The sequence below is a fragment of the Aplysia californica genome, unplaced genomic scaffold, assembly GCF_000002075.1.
Source record: "Aplysia californica isolate F4 #8 unplaced genomic scaffold, AplCal3.0 scaffold00126, whole genome shotgun sequence".
Classification (NCBI taxonomy): Eukaryota; Metazoa; Mollusca; class Gastropoda; order Aplysiida; family Aplysiidae; genus Aplysia; species Aplysia californica.
Genome location: NW_004797396.1, coordinates 250,697 through 264,431, shown reverse-complemented (window position 1 = coordinate 264,431; position 13,735 = coordinate 250,697). Strand labels below are relative to the sequence as shown.

The following is a 13,735-nucleotide window of genomic DNA, read 5'->3' as shown; positions in this document are numbered from 1 at the left end:
ATATGTTGGTTATGTACGCTCTACCATGGAATATAACCTAACCCTACAGACAATCTGCAGCAAACCAACTCGGAAGTCTCCTGACAAAATTCAGAATCAAGCTGTACAATTTATCTCAGGAGCTTGGAGACCCACTCCAACTGCAGCTTGTGAAATTCATACAAACCTGGAACCTTTGGACCTGCGGAGACAGGCAGCAGTTGTGGAGATGAGTGAGCGCTACAAGAGACTAGAAAAAACCCACCCAAACAGAAAGATCATTGAACAGAGACGACCAAAGAAATGAATCCATGAAAGATCGATACTCGACATAGCCACCGAAATTGTAGAAAAACATTTATCTTCCATGTAACAGAAATGCTGAAACCCTTAAGACCAGAACTCCCCCCAACCACCAACATCAAGAATGCCAAACACAAAACTTCCCTCATAAAGGAGACAGTGAAAAAGGAATGTGAACCAGTAGAATTGAAGACCATAGCTCTCTAAACAATTGACTCTCCTACCCTAGTGATTCAATCCATATTTACACTGATGGGTCAGCCTTCAAGGGAACTGTGTTAATGCATGCTTTGGAGTAAGAATAGAACATCCTGAAAGGACATGTGAAGAACTATTTGATGCCTGTGGTACTTCTTGTACAAATTATGAGGCTGAGGCCATCGCCATTGAAGCAGCAATCCTCCACCTAACCAATATTTTCATTATATACCCAGACAAAATCAAGGATACTGTAATCTTCACAGACGGAAAATCAGTACTCCAAGCTTTGGAAAACATAAATTTTGAAAGCCCAGCTTGCCTCTCTGTGAACAATTAACACCTTCATGCAGACCTATGCCGTTGACCTGACTTCACAGTGGATACCTGGCCACAGCAAAATCCCAGGAAACAACAGAGCAGACACTTGCCTAGAAGGGAGCATCACAAACACAACCTCAAAACACAGTCTCACAACAGACAGTCAAGAACATCATCAAATGCAATACTAGGGAACAGTGACTGAATGGATGGGCAATGGGCAAAACTGGAAGAGCTGTATTTGCACATATACGACTGCTCACAACTCAAAAGACACACTAAATTCCCTAAGTAGAAGAGAACAAGTCACTATCTTTCACCTGCGAACACACCACATCCCACTGAATTCGTACCTAAATATGATCTGAAAGAATACCCCACCTGACTGCCTGTTGTGTGACCGCCAGAATGAAACAGTATCACACCATCTCTTTACCTGCCCTGCACTCAACGACCTGCCTAGTACCTACCTACCTGCCTCCCCGGATACATGTATTGGAAATACTTTTTACAGCGACAAAACACAGCTGATGAAGACTTGTAAATTCTTTGCCATATGGACAGGCCGAAGGGTTAGAACCCAGATGGCGCTGGATCGGAAAAGTAAATAAAGTATTGTGCTGCAAGTGCCGTAAAACTCTTACTAAAACTAAAGCCCTGCCGCACTTGATGGAAGGAGCACGGAGGGCTCCACATGTGAGTTCTACTTCATTCGTAGCTTTTAATTATTCCATTCGCTAGTCTTGTTCTTTTCCTAATACGACACTTGGATTATATCTTTACTTACACGATAATTTTCACCAGCTCACACAAAGAAGCACTTGTTGCATACTTTGCTCTCTTTCGGGAAATGCATAACTCCCTACATACATTCTAGACCAGAAAAGTCCGAAGAAAATAAATTGCACCTGTATAGTTGCTAACTGGGAGTTGACTACATTATATGGGGATAAATGCACTGTTTGAAAATTATGATTCTTTTAGTGAGTGATCAAATTGTCAATGATGTCTCTTAAAGAAAACTGAATAATCTGACCTTACAGTTTTTAGGTGGATGGTTGAAAAGTGCCCGTGGCAAGGCCTACTTTTTTACTTTTCTTTTTTTGTATCTGTCTGCCTATTTCACGGTTATTGAGCCTAATGCTTCTCTTCGATTTACTTTTACTGAAAGAAACAAAACAAAGACAGGTACGCACTTGTTCTGATGTGCTTGATGGGTCGCCTCCTGAGGCACCATGAAGAGCACCTTTTAAAGCTTGGTCCAAGGCAAAAAGTGATCAACAAGGTCTTCCCCACAGTGCAACAATATGCAAGATGGATCTCTCTCTCTCTCTCTCTCTCTCTCTCTCTCTCTCTCTCTCTCTCTCTCTCTCTCTCTCTCTCTCTCTCTCTCCAGTATCCTGTATATTCCAACCGCTCTTCTTTATTTCTCTCTGTCCCTCTCTCTTCTCCCTCTCTCCCTTCTGTACTTCATAGGTGTGCCTACCACAGTTCATTTTACCATAATCAGGAAATCCTTTAATCAATTTTTTTTTCTTCTCCTACTTCATAATAATTCACCTTTTTAATCCAGTCTCCATTAGCCTGATGGATTTGTTCCCTCTAGTATGTTTGAATGCGTGTATAAGTGATTAAATGAGTGTGTGTGTGTGTGTGTGTGTGTGTGTGTGTGTGTGTGGTGTATGAGAATGAGTGTGTGTGTGTGACTCTGAGTGTGTGTGTGTCTGTGTGTGTGTATGTGTGTGTGTGTGTGTGTGTGTGTGTGTGTGTGTGTGTGTGTGTGTGTGTGTGTGTGTGTGTGTGTGTATGCATAAAAGGATGTATTTATACCTGTAAAGATTCATTTGTCTGAGCAGAAATAATTTTTGAGAACAATCGTGCAATCTGACCAGAAGTTTGATTGGTTCTTTTCTTTGTAAATTGAACCTTCCACTGATATATTAAATGACATTAAAGTCTAATCATGTTTTCTATCTTTTGAACATCACATAATACTTACATCAAGGGTGTAACAAGGGCAGTCAAACCCAAGATAAATAAAATAAACTTGCATGTAAATGTACATAAATCACACTGTAGTTTTGACATTCGTGGCTTCAGAAATATAACATGCATTTTGGGAAGACCTCTTTCCAGGTTAGTTTGGACATTTCCTTGAGAGGATAGAATACCACTGCTAGTAGCAATTCCACTGAATACAGGAGAAGAGGTTAATTTCATTAGAATCGCTGATCATTTTTCTTTTCTATTAAGAACATAGGCTCTTTTTTAAACGACATTTCACTTTTGATTAGATTTCCCATAAAACTCATAGAGAATGGCTTGGTCTGTTTACTTGATCTGGGTTTTATATTGCAGCTCTTTTCCTTTCAGTTTTTTAAAGAATTTTTTTTTTGACATTAGGGACAGGGGTTGCTGTGAGTATGGTAAAGAAAACATTCATCAATAAATTATATATGTGAGACAGCTAATTCCACCATATCTTATATAATATATCACAGAATACTGATTACAATGTAATCAACATAATATAAAATTTTATATAAAAGATCGAGATAAATGGTCGATATATTTAGCACAGCCAAAGACTGGGGTCAAAATGTGAAGCTCATAAAACATTTGGAGTCCATACAATAAAGACGGGTAACCAAGTACACAGCTCCTTCGAAGTCTTTATATGTCAACAATTAACAATACCAATAATCTTGATTGGGCACAATCCTCAAAAATGACATTTTAAAAAAGGAAAAGGGATATAAAAGTCGGTTGGGGAAGTGTAAATGAATAATATTGAGATTACACTGCGAGAGAAATTGAGACAAAAAAGAGGGGTGAATTCTCAACCACGGTATCATCAAAATTGATGTGGTCAAAAATGGGAGCGAATATGAAGAAGAAGGAAAAAAACAGAATCTGGTCTCTCCAATCACATAATTTTTGTCTTTCTGACGACATGCGTAGTGTAGAAATCCACACATACGTTTGAATGTGCAGAACGAAAGCAAACCCAATAAAAGATAGCAGGATAGGGCAAGAAAAATTTAGGAAAACATTTTCAACACCATTCAGAGAACTTGAAACAATTAAAGTGTCTGTGTTTCTTTGAAAGAAAAGACAAATAGAATAACAGGTTGGAAATGGCAAAACAAACAATTCAATAAAACGAAAAAACTAACTACAGAATGACAAAACCATAGTAAGAGGCAATACATTATGTGGCCAGCATATTATAATCAGCCAGTCGTGTCTTCGGTTGATCCATCATCAGTAGGCATAATATTATTATTTGCAGAAGGCAGCAACACTTGTTTCTCAAAATTATTATCGATCCTCAATTTCAATTAATTTCGCCAAGAAATAATAAAACAAAGATATTCAAATGTTATGCTCACGTTCGTGTCGTGCTCTCCACTAACCACTCGATAAGTTTAAGGAATCCATCTTTGCAGAATGCAAGACAAGGTTCAGATGCAGTCTAAGCAGTAAAGCCACCATTGACAGTGGGTGGTTACCATTGTTATTTCTCTGCCTGCCTTGCTTTTCACCAGCACTAAATAACTGTCATTGTGTTAACTATGTTTCTCTTTACTCACAAACTCACCAAAGACAGCAGTCGCAAACACAGATCAGTCATACTTTAAGTTTACACACTTCTGCTGCTCACAAGCACAGATTTGAATTACTGTCCACTTCCGTTGTCCCTCGGTTCATGGAGCTGGAAATGTTTCTACATTACTGCATGGCCTTTTTCTGTTTTCTGTCTTTCTTTCTTTCAAAATCCAAATAGTGTCTAAAAATTCATGGAAAGTTTAGAAAATGTACTGTCATTACAACAGCTAAATGCATCAATTCTTCCTCGCACTTTTCCAAATTTTCAAGGCAGCATATAATAATACTATTATCGTTAATATCAATACAATCTGGTTTTCATTAATAATAAAATTAAGTGACATATAAGTATCAAAAGCTGCCTTATTCCATACCACCATACCAGGTTAGTAAAAGCAAATAGATACAATATAGCAGGAGGTAAATATACCTGCAACCAACACATCAAACAAAAAAGGCTTAAGTTGCTAGCAAAAAAGCTCACATCTAGTAAGCTATGAATCATCACACCTTGTGCACATTTTCAGCAGAAAAGAGCCATCATTAGGTACATAGAATATTTAATGATGACATAATAATAATATTACTAGAGGAACTAAATTCAGTATGAACTTCTGCTCTGAAAATCAGTTCAAGAACATATGAACAGTCAAACCTCTATAAACCACCAACTCACCAATTAATTATTCTACTGCTATCTCGTCCTGAGCAGGGTTTTATCAAAAGTTGTGTATTTGATCAGTACAGAGGAAACATCAAAGAGATAGAAATGTATGGTTTTATAATAGAAGGTGTCTCAGAGGAGTTCAACTCTATTCCTACAATAATGAGATCACACTGTAAAGCAGTTCAAGAATACATCACCACAAACTAATAAAAAGCAGAAAACATAATTATCAAACACCCAGAAATTCAAAGAATGTCATGCTCAAGAAAATGAGCCTTGACATCAGCCTGCTATTGTGGTGTGCTTTTTCGCTCTCTTGTTCTACCTAATTTCTGCCTCGCCGATGCTATGTGGTAAAGGATCCTCCTCCCCATCAAACGATACAGGACTACCAAAAGGACGAAGTGGGGGCTGTTGCAACAGCTGCTGCACATGCGGCATGAAGTAGGTCAGATCAGGATCATCCGTGGAGCTACCCATTGACAAGCCTGTGGAATGGGGTAAAGCAAAGACAAAAGTCAAACAAAAATAGCAAAACACGCATCAACATCATCATCATCGTCATTATCATCATCATCATCATCATCATCATCATCATCATCATCAAAAGTCTGTAACAATGAATGGTAAGAGAAACAAAAATGTAGATCAATTTATATCATCAGTTCTATACATAGTGATCAACTTGTATAAAATGAACTCGCAACAAACAAGCATTATATCTCAAGGAGTTACATCAAAGACTACGATTACTGAGAATCAAAGCACAGAATACTACAATACAAATTTAAATGGCTGGGATGATACTCTTTGAAATACAAAGGAAACAATTTTTTCTGACTCTGGAGCAATCAATTCAAAAGAAAGAAAAAGTGTGCTTAAATCCGAAAAGCCAATCAAAATAGATAAATTCTATAAGGCCATTAATCAATTTTTTCAACTGAAAGCATTTATCACGTGTAACAAGTAAAAAGATGAAAATTATTGGTCACCTAGTCATCAAAAGGACTACAACATTATTTTCAAGAATGAAGAAAAACCAGCAAAACTCATAACAGATGAAACAAAATCACTAGCAATTTGACAATGCACAATTTGAGAAGTTCAATGAGAGGAAAATAATTAGAAATCTGAACATCATAAATTGCCCCTGACTAAATTCAAGAATCATAAATTTTTGTAAGTACAATCAAGGGTCGTGTTTGATTACGATACAATCTCATTCACGCAAAATATCTTTCTTAATGATGAGTTTAAATCAAGACTGGGCAACTGAACATGCAGAGATAAAAAGACAGAAATGAGTCGGCAACAATTAACGCTTATAAGAATCTTTAAAATGGATGGCCCAGCCTTCTTAGTCTCTGTTCCAAATAATGTTTGTTTGGCTATATTCTTTTAATGTGTTGATAGTTTCATTTTAAAAAGTATATAAAAAGGTCTATAAATCAATGTAACATGAAGTTAAAAAAAACTATAATGAAAAAAGAAATTACATAGATCATTCAGAAACAGAGCCCTTGAGAATGAAATTGAGGTACAATAGTAAACACAACCCAATAAACTTCTTACAAAAACAGTCTATGGAGACATAAAACATTCGCTTTTTTAAAAACCAATAAATAAGAATGTGGGGCAGGAGAGCACTTGGATGCACAACATAAAAACATGGACAAGCCTGGATATGGCAGAAGAATGTGCAACGGCAGCTCGCAACCATGAAGGCGGGGGGGGGGGGGGGGTCGTCATTACATGTCAACCTCTGAGTCAGGGATGACACCTCCAGATGCAGAAATAAGAAAAATATGACCATTTCCAGGAAAATTTAAGGTGAAATAACTCAACCAAACCAAACAGATGCAAAAAGGAGCTTAATTTACTAATCACAGTTTTTTTTACAGAAATAAGCCTAACTTACCTGGATGAGCAACCTCCAGCGTCCTACAGCTCCCACAGGATGTCACCAAAAAACCACCTGGTGACTTGGGCCTGGCAGACAACCAAACAACAATAATCGTGAATCAAATAAAAGAAAATTGGCGTACCATGTGCTGCCAATTTAAGCAATTATTTAAAATATGAAAATAATAATAATAATAAATTCATTTATGCTGCGCATTTCCATTTTTCAAAAAAAATTCTCAATGCGCGTTACATTTATAAAGATATCACATTTTAAAAATTAATGGACATGTGTGTACACAAAACATAGTATTATGTATACAGTTGAACTTGTGTAAGACGGAATCGCAAGGGAGCCAGAAAAAAATTATGTCTTAGACAGGGGAATTTAGGGGGAGATGGAAGGGGGGGGGGGGGGGGTTAAAGGCCCGGCCGGTGGGATCAAGAATCGCTTGTCTGATCAGCGAGCAGTGGTCAAAACTTCACACCTCTCAATTGCTATCCTGTCTGATAATGACAAGCGTCAGTCTTACTTATCCAATTACTAGCAGTGCTTGCTTTTCATAGGACCGCCGTTTGACCTATTAAAACCAGAAACGTTTGAACATCTCCTTTGCTTCCACCCTTAGCCCCCACCCATCAATGCCACCCCTCACTGCCATCAATGTAAAAACGATTCGAGGAACTCTTTTCTCGGCTGGCAGTACGATCAGGGCGGCCGGCATTGGTCTATCTAATTTCACACCTCTGGCTTCTGGCTATCCAGGAAAGTTTCCGTGGTGGCTGGCTACTCTAATGGGCAGTCGTGAGATATCACAGCCACACCACCCTGACCATCTGCATCGCTCAGGGCTCACATATGTGGTAACATCTACCCCCAAATTGCACCCCTACTCCCCTTCCTCACCCAACGGCTTGGCCATAGCGTTGAGTTTAGAGCCGGTGGAACCAAACTTGCGAGATTTGTTTCAAATCAGGGCTGAGTGGGAAAAGCATTTTCTGTATTAGGCAGGTGAAATCCTCGGAATGGAACGCAATTTTCTTTCTGTTTCCGCGTTGGACAGGTTTCTGTTTTACACAGGTGATTAAAGAGGAATATATCAAGGGAGGAGCGGGGAGATTCCGCTAAGACAGGTTTCCGTTTTATACAGGTTTCCGTTAAGGCAGGTTCGACTGTATGTATTTTTTTACAATTCTATGAGAAAAACAGCTCCTATTATCTCCCTTGACTTGATTTTGCAGAAGAAAGCTGGGGGTTTTTTAAAGATAGAGAGAGTATATAGATTTAGGAAAAGTGCAAGTCCCACACAATTCTTTTTCAAAAGGAGTATTCTATTTGTTATTAATTAGGATGATACTTTCATTGAAGCAGAGAAAATCTGACTGTGAGTTTAAAATGCTTTTCTTAAATGAACGATTAAGTGGATTCTATTTCAATGGCTGCGTGCAAGACTCCAACAAAATAGCCAAATTGCAAAATGACATTTGAAAGAGTCTAGCACCCAGCCATCAATTTAGAGTCCACTGAAAATAAGTTATTGCAAAAGTCAGCTTCAGTAAGGTAAAGAAACAAACCTCATAGCGTACACACGAGAAGAGGGCACATATGCAGACTTTGGCCTCTGTTTTCTCATACTTTCAGGAAGACCTTCCTTCCAACCAGGGACATGCCCTGATTTAGGGCGCTTTCGAACGCCTTCCCAGAACAAATCTCGCCCACCAGCTAGCCAGTTCTCCGTGCGGGTCACCCGGAGACGGGGCTTGGCGGAATGAAAACCTCCTGATGTGATCGGGGAGGTGGGACGTTGTGGTGGGGGAAACTGCAAGCCCAGAGCTGGGGATGAAAACATATAATTATGGCTACCTGAAAAATTTGTAACATTACTTTTGAGAAGAGTTTTATGGCAATTACTATACAAATAGGCCATACATGTGCCAAACATTAGAGGCATTATTAGAAAGAAACAGAACAAAAAGGAGAAGAGATAAGGAGCATAGATGTTTCATAGAAAAAAAAGGAGCAAACTACACCAGAGCACTCGCCAACCACCCACAAAACCTGTTAAAGATTTAATAGTTTTGTTTTGGTTGAGAAAAAAAAAAAGAAAATGAGGCACAGCAGCACTATAAAGGTCATTTTCCGCTCAGAGACAGCAAAGTGGTAGACATGACTGTTCAACAATAATTGAGTAATGTGGACCTGCCTTCAAAACAGATTCCTGAGAAGAAATAAGTTCAGAAATTACACGTTTAGTAGCACAGCTTCCCTGTATCCGTGGTGTAATCCTACAGCTATTTACAGTCACCTATTGAGTTGAAGTTCAAATTTCAGCAAACTAGGTTCGCATGATATGATGCACATCATCTCTTCAAGAAAGAAAACAGCAATTAACATTTTTCTAGTAAATGAGAGAAAGAAGGAGTTGAGGAGATGTTGTTGTTGTTGTTGTTTTCAAATCCCTTTAGCTGCGAGCATTTTGCTCATATAGGAGATGACTTACAAGTACTGGACCGCTGGACAATGGCTGTGTGGGGGCGTTGTTTCCCTCGGCGAGTCGTGCTTTTCCACGCCTCTTCCCTCTGCTGCTGGAAGTCTGTTTTGAAGTGAGCTGGGATGCTGCGGCTTGAGTTAAGCTTAGCGCTGGTTCCCGTGGCAACCACAGTCGGTGGATGGGTCACAAATCCAATATGGGTCGGGGCAAAAGCACTCATTGGTCGGCCCAAAAGTAGTTGGTTCTCACTGATGACACAAGAATACAGCAAGATTTCTAAGCAATACAAAAACATCAACAAGATAATATCGGGTGATATAATGTAACCTTAGCTAAATAAAAGCAAGGAACAAAAGTAGTAAGCTTCTAAAGGCCCGGTTACACGTAACGATAAATTGTACAAAAACTGGACGATATAGCGATCATACAATAAATCGTTAGGGGTAACCACAAAATTGTACAAAATTTGGAAGATTGAACGATGGTTTGGAGACTTGGTCGAGAAATCAAGCGCTGCTTGATATTTTCCTTGTGATCACGGTCAGACTTGAGGGAGACGAGCTGCGATGTAGATTCAATTTGAAATTTGCTGCCGCGCAGAACTAAGCTCAGGGCTCAAAATTTTTTACATAATTATCGTAGGTAAAAACTGATTTCATATTCGGAATCAGCGTCTCAAAATAAGCAATGTTGCTCTCGGAGAACCACATTTGGTACGTTTTTATTATATATATTAGCAATTTTATTATTTAGTTGATCGTCAAGGGTGAAGCTGTGCATCAAGGTCACTCGGTGCATTTCACATCTGCAGTCAAGTCATAAGTTCCGGTTCTACACACAACATATTAGGCCTAGTATGGCCACCCTTTTCTAAAGACACTGTTCGGCTAAATCAAAATGTACAGGAGAAAGGGGGAGGGGGGGGTGTCTCGTGGTCTAAAGGTACAGTGTTTGCCTTTCATTCATTAGGTCCAGAGCTGGAAACATTCACATAGAGAGCAGGCAAATCGGTGTCGTCGCAAAGAGAGACGGTGGCTTTATGACAAGGAATCTCCTCAATCGAAAGAAAACTTAATGATAGATTGGAATGTGTAAACAGACAATACAGTCCGATAAAACAGACAGTTCTCTCATTAGACGAATCTGATACAATTTATGTTGCGTGTAAGCGGGACTTAACATCTAAAGATTTAAAAAATTCTTTTTCAACAAGATGAAGCTATAAAACAGGTCTCATAAGCATTATAATTGTTATCTGGTGTAAGATGCAAGGAAATTGATGTTTTAAAATATAAGTTAGCAGATTCAAGAGAGAGAAATAAAACTTTTACAAAGAGAGGGTATTTTTTTTTTTTTTTTTTTTTTTTTTGGTAAAGTGTTTTACTGCGCTCGCAACTGCATAAGGTCATATGAGCGCGCAGGACACTCCTAATATTTTCAGTTGGTAGGAAATTTTGAATTTTGCCCGGATGGCGACCGAAGCCTACTCTTATCGATTTTAGACCACCAAGGGATTTTAACGTGCGCAACTTGCACACGGGCCCTCCGAGATTTTTCGCCCTTGTCCGAGAAGGCTAGGTGTAGATCTTTCCTACCAGAAGATCAGGGGTGTGGCAGAAAGACAGCAGTAAGGAGGAGCCAAGGAGTAGCAGTAGAAAGGCTGCAGAAAGAGTCAGGAGCCCAGAGGAGAGGGCAAAGGAGGTGAGGGGGTGGGGGCAGAAAGTGGACATGAAAGCAGACAACAGAACATTGCTAGAGAGCAGGAAAAGAGGTGAAAGGAGTATATTTTAGAGAAGACAATTTTTCAGTCGCTACCCGGATTCGAACCCGGGACCTTTGAATGAGAGGCCAACACCTTAACCTCTAGGCCACGAGAGCCACTAAAGAGAGGGTATGAAACCTGTATGTTACAAAAAGTTTAAGTAAGAAAGAACATCATAAACAGTTTGACCAAGGAAAAAACTAGCATCTTTTAACATTCACAAAATCGTTATTGGCTTAAAAATCTCAGATTATTTTTAGAAATAAAATTGTTGCTTGATCTCAAATGTGCCTTGAGAAACTTGTTTCCAGATTCAACCCTTAAAGGACTTGTTTCTCGAGTAAAGTAGAGCACAATTTGCCAGAGTCTATTATAGATCCTAGACAAATTGCTACTCAAAGGTTCTTTGAGATGGTCTCTGCAGCAGTAAAATCAGTTAATAAGAACCACTAATTTAAAAACTCATGAGAGCACATGTTTTGAAGCACAAAAACATACCTCACTCTGAGCCGCACTGCTCCGGATGGATTGGAAGACATTGGACGACCTCTGACCCTCACTTGTCTCGGGAAAGATGGGTCAATATTTTCATCAGCAACCTTCATCTTGGGACCTCCCTGAGCCCTTGGGTAGCTGGTCTCAGACTCAAGACTAGGGTTAACCTTGTCATTGGGGTCAACTTTGGAAATGGGCTCAACACGTGGGCTGGGTTCTACCTTAGAAATTGGTTCAACAGTTTCTGCTGTTGTTGGGACTACTTGTTCTTTGTTGGGCAGACCTGTAGTGTCCAAACCTTCACCCTGATTGGCCACACCTGGGAAAATTACACAAATAAAAATTGAATGAAAACATGACCTTTTATATTATGACTTGATTAAAGTCAATTCATATTTCTATTCCACATAAAGAGAGAAAAAGAGCAACACAGTGTGAGCCACGCCTACTCTCAAGGGCTAATAATATGATAAACCAAAATGGTTAAGAAATTGAAGAAACAACTCATTTTTTTATATTTCAAATTCATCAATTTTCGTCACATATTGTAATTGTAATAGGACATATCTTCAAGCCCCCATCAACACAGTTTAGACCATTTAAGAGGCGGGCTGCTTTGACTGAAAGGGCAAACTCAGTCAAGAGGGATATACATCCCAAAAGATACACAGATCCACTCTAAAAAAAAACAACTCACCACACAGGAAAGAAACTCATGATTTCTGTAAGCCACAGCATAGTGCCTGACTACTCACTACAGATTCCAGTTTTCCTCAAAGAGAATATTATCAGACAACAGAAATAATATACTTAAGTTTGAGAAATAAATAAACAGGCTCAGGGTATACCAACAAGAGGTTTGACCTCTCAGATAGTGAGAGCCCCACCCACCACTGCCACCTCTCACTGCCATCATTGTAACAACGATTGGAGGAAAATAGATCTATCACTATACTCTTAAGGTGGACTTGGTGCTGAAATATCCTACATCAATTAAACAAGAATATTCTACCAAAAGCACATAAATGACCACATTTATTCTTGTATCATTCTGTTAGTCTTCTTTTTTTACTAACAATTAAAGAGAAGTCAATCAAATTAATGAAAAAAACAACTATAAAACAAAGAAACACCCAGATTTTAACAAATTACCTGTGAGAAAAAGCGCTCTAAGCGTTCATATATGAAAATGGACAAAATGATAGGCAAAACAATATGCAAAATGAAAAAAAGCTAACCTAAAAACACAACAACACTCCGATAAAAAAAACCCAACTTACTTGTGAGAAAAGCGCTCTGAGCATTTGCCAAGCAAACAGGACACCCATCGCCCACCACAGGAAGACCTCCCTCAACCATCTGACCAGCGTGCTGATGATGATGACCACCATCTCCGACGATAACGTGTTGTTGTCCATCCCTCGCTGGACTGTCCTGAGCATCGCCTGGCCAGTCGGATCTTCCAGTGGACATGGGCTCAGTGGTAGGGGCTCTCTCTGTCCTGGTGAGCACATGTGTTAAGTTTGGATAAGAAATCATTGTCTGAGACATACATTGTTTCTATTGCCGTTATTTCAGATTCGTTTTCATTATCATCATCATCATCATTGTACATAAAGAAAAGTAGGGAAGGAGAGTCTTGAGTAATAGCTGTCACTGTCATTAATATAAAAAAAATTTAACATTTTAAGTTCTGGAAACTGATGCTCTTGGATAAGAAATCTACATGCCTATACTATCATCATAATCATCATCATCATCATGTCATTATCACAACAACAACAAAAAGAAAGAAAAGCCAAAGCCCTCAGCAAATTATTTGATACATTGTTTTCCATTAACATCAGAACAAAAACTAAACCACAAGTGGGCTTAATGCCTGGCCTTGCTTGTTTCAAGAGATACTTCACCTTTGTCCGTCGTTTGTCATTTATTACATGGATAGCTTGAGCATCCAAACAAAATCATCTCTCTCTCTCTCTCTCTCTCTCTCTCTCTCTCTCACAC

The 13,735-nt window shown here is 39.0% G+C and overlaps 1 protein-coding gene across 1 annotated transcript in view; it reads right to left on the bottom strand.

The window, feature by feature from the left end:
- The window catches only part of LOC101846343, a gene marked incomplete in the record, with an annotated part of 86,749 nt that overhangs the window by 3,735 nt on the left and 69,279 nt on the right, over nt 1-13,735 (bottom strand). Inside the window, 6 exon segments of the mRNA XM_013081326.2 lie at nt 5,403-5,565; nt 6,996-7,066; nt 8,555-8,813; nt 9,481-9,719; nt 11,732-12,047; nt 13,009-13,229. Of these exon segments, the coding sequence (XP_012936780.1) occupies nt 5,403-5,565; nt 6,996-7,066; nt 8,555-8,813; nt 9,481-9,719; nt 11,732-12,047; nt 13,009-13,229 (1,269 nt within the window).